Here is a 26831-nt window from a genome sequence, read left to right on the forward strand (position 1 = left end):
GAACTAGTGGCGCTATATAAATAAATGAGGATGATGATGATGAACTTGAAGTCCAAGAAAAATGTGTGATCAACTTCACGGGAGCAATTTACTAACATGGCCCAAAAATACAAATGTGCATTAACACACAGAAACCAGACATTTGCTTTGATTTACAAACAATAATTATGATGGTTATATTGCTCTAATGGTAAAAGTCCACCGCATCTATATATTTTTACCTTTTAAACTATGGAGTCTCCACTTTCCATATATTTTAAAGAAACAACAACAACAGAGAATAAACAGAGAAGACAGAAAAGAAAAAGCAGCCACAATAAATGTGACATCCCAGAATCCAGCTTCAAAAAGACATTGATAATCAATATACAAGTACAGATTGCTTATTGAATATTGAGTACTTAACAAATTTCATTAGCAATGCCTTAATAAATTTGCTCGTTATTTTAATGGAAGAGTTTAGGCAGGACAAGTAGGTTTTGGAGGTGCGAGAATGAGGGACAATGCATAGGCATCCATATCTAGATTTTAAGCACAGTTTAATTACATATGTTCAATCAATGTATCCACTTCAAAAATCCAAGCAATTATTATAACAATCCACACATTTGATCACAGATGTACTCATCTCTCTATTAGATGACTAATGCTTTTAATAAACACTAGAGGGCAACAGTGCTACATTAAAATTTTACAAGTGAAGTCAGAAATTGAGAGTTTACTGTAAAATGAAATTACCAAAATTGTGTTACAAGTTTGATGGATTTTGTGTTCTGTGCAAACGGTGGTGCTATATAAAGTAGGTAATCCTACACATACATACAACCAAGAATTACAATTATGTGTTTTGAGGTGAATATAACAAACTCTACTATGTAGAATGTGTATGTTTTTGGGTCTGAAAGTGTAAAAGGCACAGATTGCCAACCTTGTTTCTCCTTCACTTTTCCCTTCCAATAAATGCATATTCTTCATATATTTAGAATTATAATAATGTAATAATAGTTAAAGAAAGCCCCATTCTGACTAGAATTTTACTCATAAAGGCCCCACCTTTCCACTGGCTGTGTTCAACCTTCAATACACCCACCTCAGAGACACTCCAGATTTCAGTATTATCCAAAATGTAGAATCTGAGATTTCATAGTAGTAGGGCGTAAGTAATGGGTATATAGAAGCTATATTAAGAATAATGGAATACACTGGATTGAATGCTGGAAAAGTCTAGCCATAGACAAACATTGAAACCTGTGTGAGGTCTGATGGTATAGTGCCATTTCCATCCAAAGAGCTGTATTTTTTTTATATATGTGTTTGTGGGTATTGCACAGAATAAATCAGTTGGGCTAACTGTACTTTTGGGCATATGTCCAGGAACAAATGTGTCTTTGGTTTGTTGGTATGACACAGTGAGAACTGTCTGTCTGCCCCCAGCAGATAGTTTGCTTCGGGCTTTATGTCAAAAGGCAGTGTGACAATCTGTATATGTGTCTACAATGCCTGTTTCATGCAACAGCTGACATTTATTTAAGGAATTGCTTTTGCCACAATGTTAAAAAGCTACCACATAGGCAAAAGGAAGAGCATTGATTGATATTAATATTAAGTATTACCAGGCCAATGGCACGAGCACCTGAGGTGTTTGACTCCAAGACGGAGTAATCAGGTGTTGGAAATTCTGTTACAGGGGCACAAATGCACTTGGAGTATGTGCATAAGGTATAAACACATGATTCTCCACCAAGTGAGCCTAAACAAAGTGATACTTAGCTGTCCATAGCTGTGGATTGCTGCTTGCATGTACTGGGTCTTTATGGTCGAGTTGTGTTGCACAGGAACAGGGGTCCGGAATGGTGGGTTAGAGAGCAGAGTAGAAGTAGGATGGTTAATGGTGTAGTGTAGACTGCTAGGGAGTGCGAGAAAACATAACATGAGTGGTGGAAGCAGTTTGTAAAATTAAGAAAGATGATGTGTCAAATAAAATATTGAATAGGAATGGATTAATAGAAAATTGTATAAATGATTTCATAAACATAAGATGAATAAGGAATAAAGAACAAACTATTGAAAAGGAGACAGTGGTGTTGTGTGGTGTGTGGTGGTTAGTAGTAGGATGGGTTTAGAAAAGGAAACAAAGGAGTGGGGAGAAATAAAAGAAAAAAAGGGTGTAAGGAAATATGAAGGAAGAGTGGATGAAGGAAACAATGAAAAGTGGGTGAAGGGGAAAAAAAGGATAAGTTGACTTCTACTCCACTCCCTCGCCCACCCTCTATTGACCCCGGCTCCTGTACACCACTACCCTGGCCATCAAGAACCAGTACCAGAGATCCATATACACATGGACAGCTAAGTGAAATTTTGCCTAGTTAGAAAAGAAGGACTTGGTTATGAAGAAGAATAAGAAGATGATGTGGGCAGTTAGTAGTCTACCACATGCTTTGTGGAGGATTACCAATTAATCAGGCTACCTGAATATACTGAATGCAGGGAAAGGGTTAAGCTCCTGGCACTGTTTAAACCTAAAGTAAGTGTTTTAAAATCAAACCATTTTCAAAGTTTTCTGTGGCTCTGTCAAGTGTAACCAGTTCAACCATATATACAGTAATACAGCTGTCAGTTTACCCTTATCAATGCTTATCCCCAGGAACATCACCAAAATGAGGGTCAGGATAGCAAGTTTAATGTCTATAAAATAGCCGAGATGCTTTCGTGCACAGCCACGTTTTGTAAAAAGTTAATTATTCCATCAAATTAAAAGTTAATAGTTAATCCAAAATCTAAAAAAACCTCTCTTTTCAATTTACTGAATGCTCAAAAGGCATTGATTTACTAAGCGTGGAGGTTACCCCAACCACTGTAGAAGTTGTAGATTTCTACAACCATGTAATGTCTCCTACATTATATGTGCAAACTAGCAATTCCCTTGAATATTTGTGTAATTATTAGTGCACTGTAAATATGAAACATTTTGTTTTAATGACTGCTGGTTAGTTCATTTTAATCCAGTGTAATGCTGTTTTACTTACCGTTGCATATAATGCAGAGTATATACTTAATGCCGCATGCTTGGACGGAAAAGACCTCCTGGCCTTCTCAATCACTTCAGCATCCCCATTGCAGATGTTTCCATTGTTGATAAACTGATGGTGAGCCTGACAGTCTGTTCCAGTGTAGTTCGGTTTGCACACAGTCAAGAAATAGGGAGTGAGGTTGCCTGTTACTACTTGTCCAGCATTTACAAAAATGTCTGTTGCAAATAGCCCAAATGCAAAAACTCCTGGAAGGGTGGGAAAAAACATTAGAACCACATTAGTAAAATAATATGTAGATATTCCTTTTGCATCTTGCTGTGTAATTGTATGCATTTTTCTGAAGTTTAAATGAGCAAAGACAAAATAAAGTCATATTCTGAATATGAATTCACTTATATGGGAAAGAGGGACTGAAACCAAGCAAATCCCAACCATGGATTCCATTAAATTATCTGTATTAACCTACGATCTGTAGTCAAGACAAACCTGTTTAATAGATGACTTTAATGAACACTGTACTAGTAGGGGATTTCTTCACATGATCATGATTGCTGAGCTCACAGTGTGCTTCTAATCCGTGTCTCTCAGTATGACAGAAACATTGTGATAGAACATAGCTAGAGGAAGGAGAAGGATGGGGAGATTCCCCTTGTAAATATAATTGACTATCAGAATGATTTCATTGAATGTCTATCAATCTATGTAGATCAAGTCTGTAGCAATCTCAGGAAATCATATACTAAATTTGAGCAATTGTATGTATAAAACCTTCCCTGAATTATGACTACTACAAAGCATTGTTACTGCAGCAGCTTATATGGAATTTGCTTTCCATAACACTACAGTGTGCACCGTCTTAACTGTCTAAAGCTACCAAAGCCAAACTAGCATGATATTGTGGTTCAGACCTTTTATAATGTGCAAGACTTGCTGGTAAAGCACAGCGCACAATGCCCAAAGGGGATCCCACACTCTCAGCATTATGGCAGCTTGCCAGTCATCAATAAAGTAGATGTTCACAGACAACTCAAGCTCAAGGATGTCTCAAAGTTATTAAATTAACCCTTAAATGAGAAATCTGGAACATGTTGTTGGGAGAAAGTGTATACTGGAAGCTATGCAGCATACAGTATACATAGATTATAATAAATTGAACGGAATAAAGAACAGAGTAATGAGTATTTTCAGAGGGAAAATACAGGCTTGGCAACCATGGACCGCTTTACAATTTCCCTTTAACATGTCTGAAAGGACAATCAAAGTAAGATTTTATAGGTATGTATGAAGAGACCTGGTTCAGTTCATACTAGAACATTCACATCTAGGCAGAGTATATTTTAATAAAACCAGAGGTCCGTCCCTTATCAGTCAAGATGGTCCTGTCACATATATTGTATTTGGCAAAGTGTTCTTTAAATAGTTTAAATAGCGATATTAGGAATTTAGGAATTGTGTTGCAAGAAGGTTATTAAAATGCATGTGCCATTTATAGACTTCCATTATAACTATTTTCAGGTGCTAATAACTTTGGAATAGTATGCAAGGAAACTGGCATGCAGATATTGAAGAACTTTTAAAGAAAACTGTTCCCTCAATTTTGAAATAAAGACTGACATAAAGATTATCCATGAGACTTTGCATGAGTGGAGTTTGTGCTTCAGTTTAAATTTAGCAATTTTAGATAATTAAGTGCAAAAAGAAAACCGTCAGCAATTTTCCCTTAGAATGGGGACTGAAACAGACAGACACCCTCTCCGCTTACTAAGCTAGTTACGAAATACATGGAATGGTTGCATATAAATTATACTTTTCTACTCTCCCTGAATTGTCGGATAGCAGGCAGAGTCCCGTAACCCAGGCAGAGGCGGGGCATAATGATGTAATTCTCCACACCCCCTCCCTAATAAAGTTTTAAAAAAAATCTAAACACTCATTGCTTTACAAATCTTCATTAGACCCCAAAGTACTTACTGATCCTCATTCTACATATAGTAATTAAAATCCCTTATCCTCACTCTTCATCAAACCGATAACATAGCGTCATTGAAGCCCTTGACCCTATTGTCTTTCTTGATTTGTTATAGTTCATGATTGCAATAACAAGAAAATCTCTCATGTTAAACTAGATGATGAAAGAGGTTCGTAGAGGAATCTTTTAAATAAACTCTCTTCTGTGTTCAGGCTGTTTGAATGTAGACATTTTCAAAAAATGGTCACAGAATATTTGACTCATTCAATATAAGGTCATCAAATTTTGCATATTTCTCCAGCGAAATTTATCCTTCATGAGTAATTCTCTACACCAACCAAATCACAGAGCACAATTACATTCTCATCATCCTAGATCTATTTATAGACTATAAATTCAGCAGAATGTGGAGTTTACAAATACAGTGCAGAATACCATTCCTCGGAACAGCGACGCAAAAGCTGAGCTCAAATATTGTATCGCTGAATTTTGCACCTAACACCTGTTCCAACACAATATTCAAATTGAGTAAATAATGATTGAACGTCACTCATTTATGACATTTTCAAATTTAGAGTTGTGACAGGATGGACCGCCTATGCCACCCTGTCTGTTGTTGCTGGGAACCGGCTGGGCTTACTTTGCCAACGTTCCCTTTTGTTATCCCAATGCACCCTCTCACCGCAGTAGGAGGGGTTTACAAATGCTGCCACCACTGGACTCCTTTACCGGCATCCAGAACCGGGTGTCTGCTGGATAACTGACGCTGCTAATGTACCCCATTAGTGGTGTACCTGGGCTGGTACTCCTGAACTCTTCCTATAGATCAGGGTTGCTGTGGATGAATCCCCCCTGGCCAGAGCTGCTGTGAAGTGGGCAGAGCGGTGGTGCTGGGAAGCTGGGTACAAACCTCAGACAGCCAGAAACTAATTACATTTTGAGTCTGATCTGTAGGTCACAGGATTTTCAGCATGGAAGACATTTTCAAGCAGGTCTTTGAAGCAAGTGATGTTTATTTGCAGTCACACTGATTGAAGGTACCAGTGATCAAGTCAGATGGAACAAGAAGAACAATTTTCAATACAAGACAGTGTATTTTATACAGATTTGAACACAGCCTCACAGGGTAAGCCAGCCCAATTGAGATCTGAGCTATTTTCAGAATCAGGATGCAATTTGTTTACCTAAACAGATTTACATGTGTCAGGATGAGAGCATAACTCTGATATGATGAAATAGAATATTGAATGCCAGGGCCCAAATAAAATATTGCATTGATACCTAGAAGTGAACCTGATTTTCCCCTCAGATAAATGTTTAACAAAATGTTTTAGAAAGGAAACAATTAGCCCAGTAGGAAGTAATTAGGTTGAGGAACCCATTTGTGAGCACATCAGCGCAAGATATGCAGATCCTAGACATTCATTGTTTTGATCATGTATTCCACTTCCTAATTGACTTCCTTTCAATAGGTATTGTAAACACAAAAGAACCTCTAGCTGTAAATTACAGTGCCATATGCCTAGGTGAGATCCGTGTAGACAAAGACAGCATTTGAAGACTGCCTATAAAGATATATAGAAATATCATCATCATCACCATTTATTTATATAGAGCCACTGATTCTGCAGCGCTGTACAGAGAACTCATTCACATCAGTCCCTGCCCCATTGGAGCTTACAGTCTAAATTCCCTAACATGCACACACAGACAGACAGAGAGAGACCAGGGTCACTTTTTATAGCAGCCAATTAACCTAATAATATGTTTTTGGAGTGTGGGAGGAAACCGGAGCACCCGGAGGAAACCCATGCAAACACAGGGAGAACATACAAACTCCACACAGATAAGGTCATGGTCGGGAATTGAACTCATGACCCCAGCGCGATGAGGCAGAAGTGCTAACCAGTTAGTCACCGAGCTTCAAAGGAGAATGTCTTCATAGTTCCTATTTTGGGAAATCTGGGTGCTACTCCATACTGAGGAGCAGAAATCACACCAGGGTTGTGAATGTCAGGTACTGGCGGTATCCGGGAACAGTTATAATCACATATATTTGGAAAAGGTATGTCACATTGTCATAATTCCATTATGTTTGGTATTGAAAGATGGACAAATTTAAAAGGGATTTATTGATAATGAAATCGGGTCTGTGTGACGTTCCGCGAAAAAGTTAGGTCACATAGTAAAATTGGGTAGTAAATCAGGCAACATGCAAATGGTGATTGAAAAAGGTATCACAGACACAACCCCTGGGTCAGGGACAGGTGTGGAATTGTCTTTAAAAAACTGAGACCAGTTACAAAAAAAGTCAGCTTCTTGGGGATCAATCTAATTGAAGGACTGTCCATCTTTTCTGCCTACCCCCAGGCATACAGATTATTATATGTAAGTGATGCTCTGTACTTTCCTCCCATTTGTTTTTATAACTGTTTGCAATTTTTTATTTGTCAGGTTAGCTCACAAATGATTGAGTGAGATCCTGCTGTCTCAATGGGTATTCACTAAACTTTCCTGCAGGAGAAGAGTCTAACAAGATGGAAGGTGTTCACCGGGGATTCCCGCAAGGGAATTTGGTCTTCCACGGCTTACACCCTGCAGGTCGTGGCCCTCCAGGGAAGCTCCCAGTGAGATAGATAGAGAACAGGTTACACAGCAGAAGAATGATCCAATTCGGACATCAAATGGTGATAACAAAGATTACCATTTTATTATAAAACATAAATACAAGAGTTCAATGAAGACTTGAATATTGCAAATGATGATCACAAAGATATAAAAGAGTAGTAACCGTCAGCAACGTTTAATAGTACAGACTGCATACGTAATGATCAAAGTCACAACAAGTACCACTAAAGAGTGGAACACAATACACAGTTCAATGAAGATCACTAAAGATCTGTGGAATCTTGATATGCAGAAGATGACCCCCAGCTCACCACTAAGATGTAACACTAGCCAGCAGTTGAGCATGATGCAATAACATAGATAGCGAGCAACGATCACAGCAATTATCACGTATAAGTAGTAGAATGATGCACAGAGATCAGCATACATAGGCACGATGAAACACATCTTACCATGGAATGTGGAACAGGATAGCAATAGTCAGCAGTGCTGGCCAAGTAGGTAACAGGTGTTGATCATAGCGTTTACCTCAGACTGAGGTACAGGTATGCAGAGCTCAATGGAGACCAAACACACAGCAGCGATGAAGCACAGCTTACCACGGATTGTGGAACAGGATAGCAATAGTCAGCAGTGCAGGCCGAGTAGGTAACACGTGTTGATCATAGCGTATAGCACAGGCATTGGAACAGATATGCAGAGATCGATGGAGTCCAAACATACCGCAGTGATGAACACACAGCAGTGATGAAGCACAACTTACCACGGATTGTGCAACAGAATATACATCACAGAGCAGGCATAGAATCAGGTCAGGTATGACTTGAAGAACCAGCAAGTAAAAGGTGAAAGGAGAGGCCTTATAAAGGGAGGCTGACCAATGGCAGAACTGACTATCACACAGGTGATGTAATCACAGGTGCAACCGTGGCTGACAACCAGTACTAAGAAGAGAGATTTAAAGTGATAGTCCGTGTTTGAGGCTGGGGTGGAGATACCCAGTGAGCGGAGTGTGACATTATTTGTATGTAAAATCTTTATCTAATTGTTTTTTATTATCTGTAAGCATTGTACTTTTTGTATATTAAATCTAAAATTTAATAGTTCTGTCATCATTGCTCTAAAAGAATCCATTGCCTGTTTAGAAGAGACAGATTGCTTGGCTGGATTAACTCTTTAGAAACCAGTGTGTGAAGGGTTAACTGTTTAGCTACCAGAACACAGAGTGTGCGCAATTGGGTGATTAATTCATAGACTTGCTACGGGCCTTATACGTAGCTGGTGGCAGTTGCTGAGAGGTGTGAAGCGTGCATATGTGTTGGGAAAGGGACCAGCAAAATCTGTAGCCTTAGAGGAAGAGGTGAGTGTGAGAATCCTGTGTGTTCCCTTACAGTAAGCTTCCAAGTCACAAGTGCGCAGAGGACTGTTTGTGACCAATAAAGGGGTTCAGGAGCGGTTTCCTGACAAAAAAAGAGGTGCTATATTGTATGACTGTTGGAGTATATGATAAGATATCTAATCAGGGAGTAGATAGAGGCACTTATCCCTGACAACATGCAATGCAAAGCTAACAATATTTACACTTATCTGTGATATCCTAAAACTTGCTGTGATTTCTAGTAGCACGTCTAATTAAACCTTCCTGTGTCTTCAGGTGCTGGACCCTCATACATTAAAAGGTCTAATTAACATGAGATTAACATGAGTCCTTTATCTTCAGACAGCTGCACAATACACATTCCCAAAGAAAGTCACAAAACCCCAAACAAGTCATTTCCCCACATCACGATACACAAAAGATGTCCTGCAGAACGGCTTATTGTATCAGATATATATCTCAGAAATCATGCATTTCCTCTTGCAAGGTTAAAGCAAACAAGTTTCTTCCCTGGTCTCAGAAATAAAGATTTCCTTTACCAAAATATACACAATATAAAAAAATAAGTGCATTTGCGATTAAATAAATAAGCGCCCTGCACTATTTCCTTTAAATAAATTTATACCATAAGTTACTTATAAGTGATTCAATCACAAGAGGGCAATGAAAAAAATTAGAATATTAGAGCACTGAAGACAGAAGAAAGAAAATGCTTAGAAACAAAACAGCAGAGCAAAGAATATGGCAAAAGAAGAATAAAATACTATAGGGAAGAAAGAAGAAGGATCACTTGAAGAAAAAGAAGATTAAAACAGGTTTCTTAAATTGAGGGGGCGATATTATAAACATGGCCTATTATTAATAGCCAACAACACAAAAAATAAACAGTTTCCAAAAGGTATTGGTCACTAATATGGACAGAAAAAGGGGTGCTGGGAATTCAATAAATAAAAATAAACTCCACTGACTAAAGAGTTAACATATATCATTAAGGGTCTGAGAAATATGAACTCTAAAGTGTTGGATAAGACAGGAACCTAAGTGTTACCACTAAGACCCATTTAAATTGTCTGGCTGTAGAGTACCCAACTTACTGTATATATCCAGAAAACTACTTGTTTTCAGATATCTGTCACCACCCTGTGTTATGTTATGTATGTGTTATCTATTATTCCAGTGGAGTTTATAATTATTTTTATCTTATCCACCTGTCTGTAATCCCTCTGCTTTCTACATTAATATTGAAACATCTTGACATCTTGCATTTGCTTATTTCTGGATGCCTGTCTATGGAGTGTATAGCAAAACTATTACTGAAGCTGAATCTCTCAGCACTTGGTTACTATATGCAGCATCTCTACTTTTCAAACCAGCTGAAAACTCGCAGCTTGATAAATTTACCCCCTAGTGTAGTATTGAGACACAGATTTTCCATATATTTCACTCACTTTACCAAGTCTAACACCTAATTTCCATGAAGGTTTACTGATTTCTCTTCAAACGTTTACATGCACCAAAATAATTAAAGCCATCACTGTTGGTTTTATTTTACTGTATTGTGCATTACTTTGTATTTTGTTTTTTTATTACCTGAAGTACTACATAAAGGTTGACAATCTCCCAGTTCAGCTGCTGTGTTTTTCAGTTGTGTGTTTATTAACATTTAAGCACCTTCAGGGGCTTAATTTGTTTTCTACTATTTCAAATAGCCACCGCTGCAACAGGGAGTCCAGTAAGAGCCTTAACACTCTTCAGGCCTGGAGCTAAATTAGTAGATGGACCGCCCACTTTTGTTTGGTCCCATCTACTAAAAGGCAACAACACAAGCAGTCAACAGTCAAAGAGATGGCAATGGTTTGGGGATAACCATTTCATAGGTTGTCCCCAAAGCATGGTTTGTGTCACACGCCGGTCCTAAAGTCAGGTCCCGGCTCTGTGACTTTCCCTTTAAGAACCATGATTCTGCTTGCTTCTCTTTCAGAGACATTACTTTCACAGGTGTTCCTAGCTACTGTGATCTGGACCACTCCCTAAACCTCATTGGTCCTGGAGCACTATATGAACCTCCCAAGGTTATGGACTCATTGCCTGATCTTTGTGTTACTCAGTCTACCTTGGTCTGGGTTGTATCTGTTGCTGCTGTTACCTGTGTGCTGGACTTCTACATCTACAAACCACCATACCTGGTACTTGTGGTTCCACACTGCTTGCTGAATCTCCTACTGCTGTTGCCTGTGTGCTGGACTTCTACATCTACAGCCACCATACCTGGTACTTGTAGTTCCACACTGCTTACTGAATCTCCTATTGCTGTTACCTGTGTACTGGACTTCTACATCTGCACACTGAACTGTCTCGTGAGTTGCCTATTACACCTGCACTAATATTGATTGGCTCAACTATCTTTCTGCTCGGCTGCCTGTATTCTTTACTGCACTACAATCAAGTTACCTTGTCATCTGTGATTCTATGTTTGGCACAGCTATTATTATTACTCTGCTGATTATTAGTTGCTGGACTGTTATTAAGAATATATTGCCAAGCTAGTTGCCAGTTCTGTTATTCAAGTTGTGTGCATTCATTCTTTATGCCGTTGCTATTGGTTACCAACTGAACTTCTTTCGTGATTTCATTGTATTTTGTGAACTGTCGTGTACTCAGCTTGCTGAGTTGTACATATCTTTCACTGTTGCTGTTATACCATCTACCAATATACTATATTGCAACGCTATTATCATCTTCTGTGTTTTGTTCAACCTCCATCATCCACTGCTAATAACATCCAAGTAGTGGCAAAAGGGATCCATAAAATATCCTTAGCCGTGACAGTAAGATCAGGCCACAATGTCTGATCCCCCGGTGGAGCCATCTGCGAGGGATATGCTACAGCATTTAATTTTTCGAGCTGAAAAATTGGAGGACACACTTGCTCTGGTGCTACGATGTCTTCATGCACTTACTGGTCGTCTGGATGCGTTGCCAACAAATCAACCACAGATGCCAGCCTCTCCTCCTGAGCAAGTTTCGGAACTGCAGGCCTCCCTTGTGACTTCCTCTATGCTCAGGTTACCTACTCCGGCCAAATTTGATGGGGACCCTAAAATGTGTCGTGGTTTTCTCAATCAGTGCTCAATCCAGTTTGAGCTTCAATCACAAAATGTTCCCACTGATAGGTCTAAAGTGGCATATGTGGTTTCTCTACTGAATGGCAAAGCCTTAGCCTGGGCATCCCCACTCTGGGAGAGGAATGATCCACTTCTCTCTGATTATGCATCTTTTCTTTTCATGTTCCGTCGCATCTTCGATGAACCTGGTCAACTCTCCTCTGCATCTACGGTTATACTCTGTTTGCGACAAGGGAATCTGTCAGTGGCTCAATATGTCATTGAATTTCGCATATTATCCTCTGAATTATCTTGGAACGATGAAGCACTGGTGGCCGCATTTTGGCAGGGGTTATCTGACCGTGTTAAAAATGCTTTAGCCTCTTATGAACTTCCTACGAATTTGGATGCGGTCATCTCATTGTGTAACAAAGTGGATTTATGTTTCAGAGAGAGAGCTATAGAGGAAGAGATAGCTCGTTGCCCAATCTATAGGCCAGTTCCGCACTCTGTCACTTTCTTCAAATCCTGATGAGCCTATGCAAATTGGGAGATCTCGATTGACCCCAGAGGAACGTGACAGAAGACGCCGGGACAAGTTATGCATTTATTGTGGTGACTCTGGTCACTTTCTAGATTCCTGTGGTAAAAGACCGGGAAAAGGTCAAAACCCGATCTGCTTCGGGAGAGTCAGATTGGAGCCTAGGGAAACCTTTTCTCCTGTGGCTTGTAGCCTTTCTGTTTCCTTGATGTACAATTCCAAAAGTCATGCTACTCAAGCTTTGGTGGATTCTGGTGCGGCTGAGAACTTTATTTCACAGACTTTAGTTAATGAATGGTTAATTCCATCTGTTCCTTTGGAGAATCCTGTTGTCATCACAACCATCGATGGATCCCAGCTTTTTCAAGGGGTGGTTCATGCCCGGACCGAGCCTCTTCGTCTTCATGTTGGTGCTTTACATTCTGAAAGTATTTCTTTTCTGATTTTGCCTCCTACTGCTTTTCCAGTTGTCCTGGGCCTTTCATGGCTTCAATTACATTCTCCACAACTGGATTGGAAGACTTCTGAGATTCTGTCCTGGGGTCCTCATTGCCATTCTGGATGTCTGACCAAGGGGAAACCACTCCAGTCTCCTAGACTCCCTGCACCTTTGGAACCTTCTGCATTACCTTCTCAATATCAATCATCTGCTGCAGAGAGGGCCTTGTCCCTCCAGTCTGCTGCAGAGAGGGCCTTGTCCCTCCAGTCTGCTGCAGAGAGGGCCTTGTCCCTCCAGTCTGCTGCAGAGAGGGCCCTGTCCCTCCAGTCTGCTGCAGAGAGGGCCCTGTCCCTCCAGTCTGCTGCAGAGAGGGCCCTGTCCCTCCAGTCTGCTGCAGAGAGGGCCCTGTCCCTCCAGTCTGCTGCAGAGAGGGCCCTGTCCCTCCAGTCTGCTGCAGAGAGGGCCCTGTCCCTCCAGTCTGCTGCAGAGAGGGCCCTGTCCCTCCAGTCTGCTGCAGAGAGGGCCCTGTCCCTCCAGTCTGCTGCAGAGAGGGCCCTGTCCCTCCAGTCTGCTGCAGAGAGGGCCCTGTCCCTCCAGTCTGCTGCAGAGAGGGCCCTGTCCCTCCAGTCTGCTGCAGAGAGGGCCCTGTCCCTCCAGTCTGCTGCAGAGAGGGCCCTGTCCCAGGCGGTTCAGCCCGAGTTGCCACTCTATGCGGTTCAGCCCGAGTTGCCACTCTATGCGGTTCAGCCCGAGTTGCCACTCTATGCGGTTCAGCCCGAGTTGCCACTCTATGCGGTTCAGCCCGAGTTGCCACTCTATGCGGTTTAGCCCGAGTTACCACTTGGTGCGGTCTGCTCTGCGGCTCCTCACAGTGCTGTCTGCTCTGCGGCTCCTCACTGTGCTGTCTGCTCTGAGGCCGTAATTCTTCCTCAACAATCTCCTACTAATCGTTCCAGTTTAGATCCTAAGAGCCTACAGATGCCCATGGTTATTCCATCTTCTCCTGCTGCAGATCTTGTTCAGAATTTTTCAGATACTTGGAATCCAGTTATATCTCAGCTTAAGAAGACTGCTATTCGTTATAACTCAGCGGCTGACAGGAGACGTAGAGCCGTATATGCTCTTAAAGTGAGTGACAGAGTTTGGTTGTCCACTCGGAACATTCATCGTAAAGTCCCTTCTAGGAGGTTCGCCCCTCTATTCATTGGACTGTATAAAGTTTTGAGGTCATCCCTAAGTGTCCAGTGGCCACTTTTAAAATGGGGGGTACTGTCACACGCCCGTCCCGGCTCTGTGACTTTCCCTTTAAGAACCATGATTCTGCTTGCTTCTCTTTCAGAGACATTACTTTCACAGGTGTTCCTAGCTACTGTGATCTGGACCACTCCCTAAACCTCATTGGTCCTGGAGCACTATATGAACCTCCCAAGGTTATGGACTCATTGCCTGATCTTTGTGTTACTCAGTCTACCTTGGTCTGGGTTGTATCTGTTGCTGCTGTTACCTGTGTGCTGGACTTCTACATCTACAAACCACCATACCTGGTACTTGTAGTTCCACACTGCTTACTGAATCTCCTATTGCTGTTACCTGTGTGCTGGACTTCTACATCTATAACCTCCATACCTGGTACTTGTAGTTCCACACTGCTTACTGAATCTCCTATTGCTGTTACCTGTGTACTGGACTTCTACATCTGCACACTGAACTGTCTCGTGAGTTGCCTATTACACCTGCACTCATATTGATTGGCTCAACTATCTTTCTGCTCGGCTGCCTGTATTCTTTACTGAACTACAATCAAGTTACCTTGTCATCTGTGATTCTATGTTTGGCACGGCTATTATTATTACTCTGCTGATTATTAGTTGCTGGACTGTTATTAAGAATATATTGCCAAGCTAGTTGCCAGTTCCGTTATTCAAGTTGTGTGCATTCATTCTTCATGCCTTTGCTAATGGTTACCAACTGAACTTCTTTCGTGATTTCATTGTATTTTGTGAACTGTCGTGTACTCAGCTTGCTGAGTTGTACATATCTTTCACTGTTGCTGTTATACCATCTACCAATATACTATATTGCAACGCTATTATCATCTTCTGTGTTTTGTTCAACCTCCACCATCCACTGCTAATAACATCCAAGTAGTGGCAAAAGGATCCATAAAATATCCTTAGCCTTGACTGTTTGTCAGCCCTGGAGCTACCATCTAATGGACATGGGTTCAGTGTACCAATGACTGTTACACAGGGACCCTAGAGAGGATGCGTTTCGCTGCCTAAGTTGTAGGTCAATCCAAAATCATACTAGCCAGCTAGGCTACTAAGTTAACTAGCACAGGGCCTGCAGTGTAGTAAGGTTTTTTAACCCAAGTCTGATATACTGGGACGCTAAATAGCTTGCCACTACTACATTTTGGTGCTCTCACTTGTTTAATTTGCTACCACTTCACAAGGAAGATTAAGAGCCTCCCCCACTAAAGACATCCAGCCCAGCATTGAGCAACACAAGGACTGGTAAAAAGAATGGAACATGGCATGGCTGGGCCCCATAGCAAAATATGGGGTAGGGTCCAGCAATTCAGGTCCACCCCTTCGGCAGCCCCTGTTCTTGTAATCATGCATTTGGGGCTTCACTCTGCATGCGCAGGCCCAGCAATATAATCTTCTGTGCATGCATGGGGGCTGGAGCATGCACAATGAAGCTCCATTTAGAGCTTCACTGTGTATGCTTTGGCCCCTGTGCATGCTTAGAAGAGCCAAGTGATGCAGTATTGTCCCGCACCAGCCTCACACCTTGTACTTGCGGTAGTTCAATCACTGGCTGGGAACTGTGTTTGATTAGACATATGTTGCATTCTTGCCATCTTTTGAAGGTCTTGTTTCCTTAGCCCCTTCACTTTCAGTGTGATGCCTGGTTCTTAATAAGTAGAAATAAAAAAAATTGTTCACAATTCAAAATAGGGGCACTCCATATGGTGAATCTCTCCATACTAAATCAATACCGAGGATAAGGCATGTGGTAAAATGAATGCATTTTCAAAGCTTACAGTGAAGTATAAACCACTTTTTATTTCAATACAAAAGCAAACTAGTCACCACTTGTGGGTGTGCAACCACATTAACATGACTCAAAGTAATGAGTCATTTGAAGAATTTTGCTCTGTCTGTTAAGTGGTAATGTTATCAACCTCCACAAAACTGTCAATTATTGTGAGACACTTTTAACAGAGGTCTTATTATTGAGAAGAGTAAATTATGGTGGCATTGTTAGCCCAGTGGAACTAATGTGAAATAAATTGGCATTGTAGTAATTATAGACACTTGATTTATTGAGCCAAATGCAATTATAGCAGTCAAGCATGGACACACTATTGCTATTGATTCTCAAGCTTGAGACAATGTAAAAGTACAACAGAAACACCAGATTATGTGATTTGTTGTTTACATGATTCAAGAGAAATGTTAAAACAGCCACTTACATCCCATACATCAGCACATACCAATATCAATACACATATCTTGCCTAGTATATAAGTTTAGCTTATTTATAAAGTGCCTCCAACGGATGCAACAAGAGATAAGCTCAGAATATAAGAACAAGAGCAAAAGGACCGTAATTTTTTGATGATATCTGCATTAGATAATTTTAGTAATTTGTTTGCTTTTTTTTTGCTACTGTTAATTCCATGCAATTGGGTAATTTATTTTGGTATGGCGCAATTCCATGTGTTTCATTTAACACTGGTGTACCTACATTTGTGCATTGTACTTCCTAACTTGCTGATATTGTTTTATACCCCCATTATAAATAGTTGTCTTGCATTCAATTATGCACAGTTGTAAAGATGAAAGTATCAGGTTAAATCACTGCCTAACTGCATTATTGCACATCAAGCCTTATTACATGTAACATTACCTAATTTATCTAAAACTACTGCTAGTCTGACACTCATTCATGCCTTAAAAAAACTCAAACGTAGATAATGGGTCTTTGTTTCAAATGTTAAAATGATATAGTCTGTAATATCCATGTCTAATCTATTTGTGCCTAGGTTGAGCAAACAGAACTCTACTGAATGTAGCTCAAAGGCACCAATTTCTAGAGGTATTGAAAGCACACCTAGCTAAGCACAACCACCTTCACTTACTTTAATAATCAGCAGAAGATCACTGATCAGTAACTGAGGCAAAAGGAAATCTCATGCAAAGAAGAAAAAAATAGTACTCATGAGAAGTTTGGTTTGGCTGAATATCGATTCTCAAATTGGTTTGTGAAATCAGCTGTAAAATTCTCTGGAATGTCTTGAATTTTAGATTGATTAAAAATATTCAGCTACATTGAAGAAAGTCAAAAACAGATTTGACCATGTTAAAAATGGTTCATCCAGGTTAGAGCCTGTTTGACCAAATTCAAACCGGTTTGCACACAATTGAGATAGCTGCAACATAGTTGAGCCAATTTTCACATGGTCAAGCCAGTTCACTCATGAGAATTATTTTTTTTTACATATTGGCGATTTTGTAATTGCAATCGGAAACCGCAAACAGGTGAGCACTGAACGATGAACTTCAAATACAGTATTGTACCACAGAAAACTGTACCATAAACATTCTCTAGTTGGGAGATTATGCTGAGAGAAATTTTGAATCATAGAGCAAAAATACTTATATTAACCAAAGGAAAAAGTCACAACCAGTGAATAGTCAGACAGACCAGCGTCAGGAGTTCAGAGTGGGTAGTGATATAACAAAGGGTCAAAATCAAAACCAGTAGTCAGCCAGGAAGGGGTTGATAAAAAAATATGGAAACTCCTAAAGGAGATTCAAATTCCTGGTCTTGAATCTATAGCAGACATCTTTCCCTTTTGGATTGTTCCTCCTGGACTTGGAAAGCATAAATCACTAGAAGTACAGCAGGAAAAGCAGGGGTTAAGGGTGACAGGTACAATATAAAGAGACAAGGGAAGTTGGCAACAATAACTGATCAAGGCAAATATAGGATAAGCAATGGAAGAAGAAAACAGGATACAAAAGCCCAGATCCAAATTTGTAAAAGCAGGGCTGGGCATAGAACTAAAAAGGTCTTGGAATATCTAGTACTGTATACTCTTTATATACTCCTAAAGGTTGCTTGGAACTTACTACATCTGGTCCCATAAGAGCAGAGAAGACAGACACAGAATGGGTAGACAATAGAAGACACCAAGTGGACATGAAGACAGATATACCACAGCACATGCTCCAATAATCTAGCGGCTAAGAATCAGGCACCACAGCGTAGTGATCAATGGTTCAAGTCTGGCTGAGCCTTACATTTACATGAGACTTAAACAGATTTTGAAGACAAAGTCACTTGCATTATAATATAATTCCATTTATTTAATTGCCTATTCAAATGGGCAACTAAGAATAAGTAAGCTTTTTTTTATCCAAAATGGTCTACATTGGATCAAGATTATATAGAGTGTTTCAATCAATGTATGATGCAGATTACATCCGAAGGAAAATTTAGGACAAAGGCTTTGATTGAATCAGTAATTAATTTGCCAGTAAGCAATTTGGGGTATATTCATGTATTTATTTTGTTCTTAGAACTGGGAGGGTACGTGTTTTTCCACTACTGTAATTATTAACTTATGTATTTTGTACTATAACCCATGGATATGTTAGTAAAATAAATCCATATTGTTCTCCTATGACTCATGACACTTTCTCATGCCTATACTAAGCTTTTAATTACACAGAAAAAGTAAAAAAAACCTCTCTCTCAGCATTAGTGATATTATACCTGTGACATCATTTATTTTACTTTGTAGGCTGTTAATTTTCGCTATTGTTACTATATATGTTGTATTCTTAAAAACCAGGACATTACTGTCAAATATAGCACATAAGGACAGTTATTTAATTTGCCAAACCTTTTCAGACAATTACAGTAGCAGAGCAATGTTCATGTGCATGGAGATGAAATATAATTATATACAATTAGATATTGAATCAGATGTTCTTGGTTCAATTGCATTTTTCAATTGTTTTGATGGTTGAGCTGTTTGGTTAATTGCATTTTTAAAATGAGAATATCATTCCTTAGAATAGCTACTCTCTACTATAAAGGAAATATGTACTGTATTTATTAGTAGGATTTATTAACTAAAATGCCCAGCAAAGTGTGACAAAAATATTGTGTGCAAAGGACTTGTTTAAACCTGCATTTAGTACAAATCTGGTGGAAAACTACAACTAAACAGTGTGCCTCATTTATTTATTTAGATATGTATTACTTTTATGTATTACTTTTGACAATTTGACAATTTTTGCTTTTTAATACAGCAAATTAATGGGTGAGTCATACTGAAAACACTTTATGAAATGAGAATGACTTTCTGCATATTTGTTCCAAATAAATTATTTTCTGTACATGTTGTAAGTGCAAGGACTAGAATAGTGAATAAACTGCCAAAAAATACTTTTAGTTTTCCTTTATATAATATAGTTTCCATCTGAAAGGCCCCACATTTGAATGTGGTATTATGGAAGAACCACACATTAAATGCAGGAAATAATAATCCACAATCAGCCAATCAAGTTACATAAAATCAGGAAATTATATTGGTGGAAAGACAAAATACTGCCACAACCAAGTGCATATGATTATTTTTTTAAAAGTTTACATGCATATTTGTGAATATATAATATGCCCAGGGACACTGAATATATCAAAGCTAAGGCTAGATGTATGTAAGTAATTTGCCTTTTTAATAAAATATAATAATGTATACTAGATATCTATATGTATTCCATTCAACAAAATTAGCTGCATTGCTTACATGTGATTGTTTTGGGTTAAATTGCTTACATGTTCATTGCTGATGATTTGTGGTGTTTAAGCTGTCTCTATAACTGTGTGACCTTGCCAAGAAGCATACTAATTTATTTTTGCTATATAGTAAGACAATTAAATAAATCTACAAATGGTGCAGCCGCACTTTTTTTTCCATCAACAATGTTTATTGAGAATTATGTGCAAGTATAATTGGGGGTTCAGATAGTAAAAAGGAGTCAAAACAAAGTTAAGTATATAGGGGGGGTATTTGCGCAATGGCTACAACATACATACATACATATGTCCATAGGATACGAGAATACAGAAGGCAAAAATGGAAAAAACATATCAGTACAGATTCCTGTGGTTTGAGCCCTCGTGGGGACAATGGTAGTCATCCCAAGAGGTTCAAGCAGGACTAAAGGCAAAGGAGTATGGGAGGAAGAAGGGGAACTTTTAGTTGCACCAGCACCATCCATGACATATTCGTGCCACCTGGACCATTTCATGATAGGAGTGGAAGTGGAATTGGCTTATCTATTATCTCCATTTTGAAGCTGTACTGAATTTTTTAGATGATTCTCGACAAAGTGGGAGGGGTATGGGCCTTCCAATTTTGAGAAATCATAGCTCTAGCCACTATCAAGATATGACCCAGAACATATTTGTCATGTTTAGGGATAGAGGTTGGATAAAGGAAGAGGAGCGCCAAAGCAGAGTCTGGGTCAACATTTCCTCTCAATAATATGGCTATGAGATCAAATACCTGCCACCAATGTAGTTATATGAGCGGGTATGTCCAAAAGACATGCAATATACCAACTATTTGGACACATTGACACCAACAAAATTTTGTTTGGGAGGGCCAGATGACATGTAGGCTAGCCAGGGTGAGGCAGAGCCTGTTAACGAGTTTGATGTGCATCTCAGTATGATTCATACAATTGGACAGGTGATGGAAGTCTGTATAGATAATCTCCCACTTCTGTGGGGAGAGGGTGAGATTGAGGTCCGACTCCCATCATATCTGGGAAGGGGTTTTGAGAGGTAAGGAGAAATATTGGAGATACTGGTACCAGAAAGTTATCCCATCCCTGTTGGTGCTCTTCCTCAGCCTATCTAATGCTTGTTCCAGGGGCAAAGACAAGGAATGAGGGGACTTGGAGACTGCTCCAGTTCAGTGGCAAATATGGGCATACTTACACATTTCTATGAGGGGGATATCAAAAAGGTCTTGCAGGATTGCAAAAGGGAGGAGAAGCTCTTGGGCATACAAGTCCTTAAGGGGAGTCAGGCACTTAGTGCTCCAGGAAGTGAGGTTAAGAACTGGGATGAGTTTGGAGTGGGTTTGAAGGGATATGTTGCGAGTGGGAAGTGCTAGCTCCTTGTGTCCTCCCATTAATCTATCCCAGATCTGCAGAGCATCTGAAGTGGAGAGGATTTTGTATATGGGCAATGGCCGGGCAGTCCTAGGCATCCATAGGGAGTCTACTAGGGGATAGTCTGGACATAAAGCCCTTTCCAGGTCCACCCAAGGTTTAGATTTAGGAGGGAAAGACCAGTCCCTAAGGTTGATTAATATGCAAACTTCTTGATAGAGAGCCAGATTGGGAAGTGTTTAACCACCCTGTTGCTTAAAGAGGTTCATATGTTGATAGGCCATGAGGGGGTGTTTCTGTTTCCAGATGTAAGCTATCATTAGCTTATAGAGGCTATCCATGTACCGCTTCCATGTAGGGAATGGTGCGGAAAATGTACATTAATTTCGGTAGAAGCAACACTTTAAAGGCAGCTGTACAACCCAGCCAGGAGACCTCATAGTTGATCCAGCTCTTGGCCAATGAAGTAAGGTACAAAAGTAGCAGAGAAAAGTAGATTTTAGGGATACCCAGATAGGACAAGGATATCTGCAATCCCACGAAGGGGAACTTCCGCTGCAGCAGTGCGAGAGAGGGTGGGGGGATGTCTAAGAGTGCCTCAAATTTGGTAACATTTAATTTGTAAAATGAGGCAGCACTATATCGGTTCAAGATTAGCTGCAGGGCCACCAATGAGGTCTCCAGACTGGTGACAAAAACAAACACATGATCAGCAAACAAATATAATTTATGAGAGTATGAATGAAGGGTGATCACAGGGAAGTCAGGTACAAACCTAATTGATTTGGCCATAGGCTCGATGGCAAGAGCAAACATGAGGGGGGATAGGGGGCAGCCCTGCCTTATAACTTTAGATGAAGGGGGAGGAGAGAAAGTCATTAATAAAGACCCTAGCTGAGGGATCCTTGTAACTTCACGCATATAAAGCCAGTGAAGCCCATCAAGGGCTTTTGCTAGATGCAGAAAAAGCAAAACCAGCTCATCCAAGGTGTCCTGCACAAGATCTATCACATTAAGGATGCATCGAGTATTATCCAACACCTTGTGGCCAGGTATAAATCCCACTTGGTCTGGATGGATGTGGAAGAATTGGATTTAAATGGGTAGAAATTAATTTAACAAATATCTTCACATGGGTGTTAAGTAAGGCTATCGCTCTGTAATTTTTGCAATCTGAGTGGTCTTTTCACGGTTTTGGGATCATGATGATCTGTGTTTCAAGCATTTCAACTTGGAACCTGCTTCCAGCCACCATGCTGTTCTACAGAATAATGAGAAGTGGAGCAAGATCCTCCTGAAAGTAGACATAGAAAGTATTCATGTATCCATCCTGACCAGGGTCCCTCTCCTTTGGAAGGCGTTTAATAGCTACTTCCACTTCCTTTTGGGACCAGGAGAGCTTGTACTAGCTGGGCGAGGAACCTGGGATTTATCTAGTTTACGATCTAGAGTCAAGTTAAAAGCTCCCAGCATTACTAAACATCACTTTTAAGAAAGGGAATCTGACTCGAGTTGTTGGTATATTGGAGACTATGGTCCCAGCTTTATCTTCAAGGATCCCAACCAGGATTAGTAAACAATTAGACTTATCTTTCACCTTCATCTGTAGGTTGAAAGGGATTTGTGTGCTGAACAAAGTAGTCACCCCATTTTTCATAAAAGGGCTGAAGGTGGAATAGGCAACAGGGAATCTCGAGTCCCGGATCTGGAGCGGGGGAGGGGGGTTCAGGAAGAAAAGTGGGTCTTGTGTGGCACTACAACATCTGTGCTACGTTTTGAAATGTGGTAAATGCTAATCTGTGCTTATTAGGGGAGTTCAAATCCTAACATTCAAACAGTAAAATTTAACTAGGCATCCGGGAGGAGAGATCTACAGAGTCAGGTGAGTATGAACAACCAATGGGGTGGGAGGGGAGGCCAGAGGGTTTGTGGCTAGAAGCCACAAACCACAACATAGATCTCTGACAGGCTAGACTTGCAAATTGCTCTTACAAAGTTAGCAAAAATTTATGGGAGGAATTTTTTCAGACCTTAAATTTATCACATGTAAATTGCACGTGAACTTCAGAGCATAATGTTACAAATATCATTTGAAGTCCATGGAACATTATCACGTGAAGTGACACCAGAAGATCCTATTTTACTTGAGTTAACCTCATAATCTGCAGTTTTCCAAGCAAGTGTAACAATAGCGTTTTACTCAGGTAACCTAAATGTTCTAGGGATGTGATTGGTATCTCTAGAACATGTGTGTGTAATGTTATCAAAGATGCTGTAATGTAATATTAGATGCTTCAGACAGAAAAAAAAAACAAATTATTTAAGCTTTAAACCAGGGGTGTCCAACCTTTTAGTTTCCCTGGGCCACATTGGAAGACGACAAGTTGGTTTGGGCCGCACATAAGATACACTAACAATTACGATAGCTGATCATCCAAAAAACCCTAGAAAACATAGTTAACATATACATATATATGAGAAAAAAAGTGATATATATATATATATATATATATCAATCACTTTTTTTTCAAATCCCCCTATACTTACCTTTCAATCGCCCTGTTCAAAAAATCCTCTCTAGTTATTATACTATAATCACTTTTTGGATTGTTTCGATGCAATATCAATAAAGTGCTATTTAAGCCAGGCATTGTATATCAGGGTGCCCTGACCAGGCCTGCGGTACCTGACATATACATCACTGTGACCCCAAATTGTGACCTGTTTTGCTAATTACACCACTTTGTTAGTTAAGAGATAACAACTTATAATGGACCAAAGAGAATAATATATAATGCCCCATTAGTATTACAAGTAGAAGTATGTAACAGGGAGATAAGGGCTGTGATGCTCCAGGACCAGGTGACTTTTATTCACTGCTCAGCGTCCCTTGAAATAATAAAAAAAATCCCCCTTAACTTACCTTTTAATCGGCTTGTTCTCCTGTCCTCTTCTCTTCTCCAATTCTCTGCTGCTGATTGTTCTTCTTGCGCGGGTGTCTCCTCTGTGCTGCGCTCCGCAATGGAAGTTGGGCGTGATGACATCATGCCCGACATTCACCGCGAGCACCGCACGGAGGTGGAGACAAGGGAGGGAGCCGGAGTACCAGCTGACGTGACCGCAAGGTAAGTATTTTCTTTTCTTTTCTTTGCAGGATTTTTTTTTTCCATTAACAGTGCTGCCCCCTTGCCACAACCAAAACTCCTTCTGGGCCACATTTACAGGCGTGCTGGGCCGCGGGTTGGACAACCCTGCTTTAAACATTTATTAGTAAACTGAACCCATTCATCCACAATATTCTAAAATATGCATGCAATGAAAGTGATTTAAGGTAAGCTTTCTTTATTTACTTAAAATAATAAGCTATTTTGGTATTCTGTATGTGATTGTGATTTTGCAAAGATGTTTACTATGTTTATTTCATTTTGCAATCACGTGCCATTCAAAATCACAAGTTAAAAGAAAATCATAAACTCCCAATACCTAGCAACTGAATCTTACCTATAAACCGTATTGTTCGTCGGATTAACGGGTTCAAGTAGCAGCACTCCCCTGTCAAAATCATTTTTTCCTGAATAATCAGATTTTCTCTTGTAGACTTTATGAAATAAGTTGCTATCTCACCGATAAATATCTAAAAAAAAAATTAAAAAGGAGATTAGGTCTGCTTTAATCAAAAGTAATCATGATCAACAATTACAATTTCATATTCTGTTATTTAAAATTAACTATTAATTATTTCCTGCTTGTTGCTTGTGTTTGTTCTTCACTGCTGCAAATGGAGCATAAGATGAAGTTAAACAAATAGATAAATGAGAATTTATCCATTTGATAAGCAGTAATATCATATAAGCATCTGAAAATTAACCTCCAAGCAAAAACACATAATAAAAATAAACAGAAGTGAAATACACATAAGCAGTTCTACCCGTATTGAAGAAGAACACTTGAATATCTGTTACACGTTGTTAACAAAAGGTAATTGTCAAACTTTTAATAATCAATTAAACATAGATAAGCACTAACCACTTATACATTTTCTGATTATTGTATATTGGTTTAAACTTCAACACATTAATGCTACAGTGTTAATAGAACAAAGATAAACATTACAAGAAAATGTTTTCTGATGTTATTAATGGCTGACAATCTAGCACAGGGGCCGGCAACCCCCGGCACGAGTGCCAGACGTGGCACGCTGACCACTTTTGTGTGGCACGCCGACGCTGAAGCTGCTTCAGTAAAGCAGCCGATGATGGCCCAAACGGAGGTTCTGCGCATGCGCAGAAGCTCCGTTTCGGCCACCACCGGCTGCTTAACTGAAGCTGTTTCATTAACGAACTATGCCACAGTGAAGCTGCTTCAGTCAGCAAAGCAGCCAATGATGACCGTTTCGGCCATCATCGGCTGCTTTACTGAAGCAGCTCCCCCCCTGACAATCCTGCGTGCGCCCCTGCACTTGCATGGTAAAAAAAATGTTGCACCGCCGCTTGACTATAAGGGGGGACACATGAAGTTGCTGTACTGGGGCCATGAATTTCTCTAGGCAGCCCTGTATGTGTATATGTGTGTATATATATAATCACACCCAACTGGCACACCTGGGCTTCACTAGCTTTTAGCTGGCACTCTGATAGGAAAAGGTTGCCAACCCCTGATCTAGCACAACTTGAGATTGCCCATTCTTTGAATTTCTGGATCCTGATTTGCACTCCAAGACAACATAAAGGGCCTGCTTCATTAAGAAAAGGTAAAACCATGTTAAAATGCAAGTGGTGCAAATTAGTTTATTATTTTGCATAAAAGTTAAATATTGTCTGTTTTTTTCATGTAGCACACAAATACTTCATAGATTTATTTCTACACTGAAATTTAAAGTTTATCTAGGACCCCTTCCCCAACTATAAATCTTCTTTCCTATTTAAAATTTACGTCCCCTTCCAATCCAACATGGTTTTGCCAAGGGGAAAAGTTACTCATTTTTTTTGCTTTACTTTCCTTAATGAATCGGGCCCAAATGTTTAATTATTGGAGCTTTGCAAACATGTACGAATTTGGCCATAAAATGGTTGGATAGTGGTGGTCCTTATGTGTAACTAACCTAAAACAATATGGTGGATTTGCAAGCCTGAAAGGTACATGAGCAAATATGGAGCTAACTGAGGAAATGCTCATTATGTCCATGATTGCAGAGCTTCTCCAGAAAATAAGGAGGTCTTAAGTGAATGACTGAAAATGAATCTTCAGTAAGTAGTAGGTTAAAATTAGCAAGCAAGAACATGACTTGGCCGCTTTATATCGAAAGGTTTTTCAGTTTCAAAATGGGAGTGAAAGAAACAGTTGCTTACATAAAGGGTTGGACCAAACAATGCCTAGTAGGCACTGCCTGGGTACAACTTTATACTAGAGCAAACTAGAGTACATAGAGTACAAGGACAGCTCCCAATAGAGATGGGCGATATATTTTGCAACTGATGTACATGTTCCAGTGATTCAAACTTCAAGCTCTGCTTTTGGTTTGCCACTCCACAGAATG

General features: G+C 39.8%; 1 protein-coding gene across 1 annotated transcript in view; it reads right to left on the minus strand.

Annotated features, from left to right (window-relative positions):
• Nucleotides 1–26831, minus strand: part of PLPPR1 (phospholipid phosphatase related 1) — a 116629-nt gene that overhangs the window by 12666 nt on the left and 77132 nt on the right. The window contains exons 4-5 of the mRNA XM_075210906.1: nt 24797–24929; nt 3027–3277 (exon numbers count right to left, since the gene is read on the minus strand). Coding sequence (XP_075067007.1) covers nt 3027–3277; nt 24797–24929 — 384 coding nt within the window. The remainder of the gene's footprint in view (nt 1–3026; nt 3278–24796; nt 24930–26831) is intronic.

Source organism: Mixophyes fleayi, chromosome 1, assembly GCF_038048845.1.
Source record: "Mixophyes fleayi isolate aMixFle1 chromosome 1, aMixFle1.hap1, whole genome shotgun sequence".
In the NCBI taxonomy this organism is placed as follows: Eukaryota; Metazoa; Chordata; class Amphibia; order Anura; family Limnodynastidae; genus Mixophyes; species Mixophyes fleayi.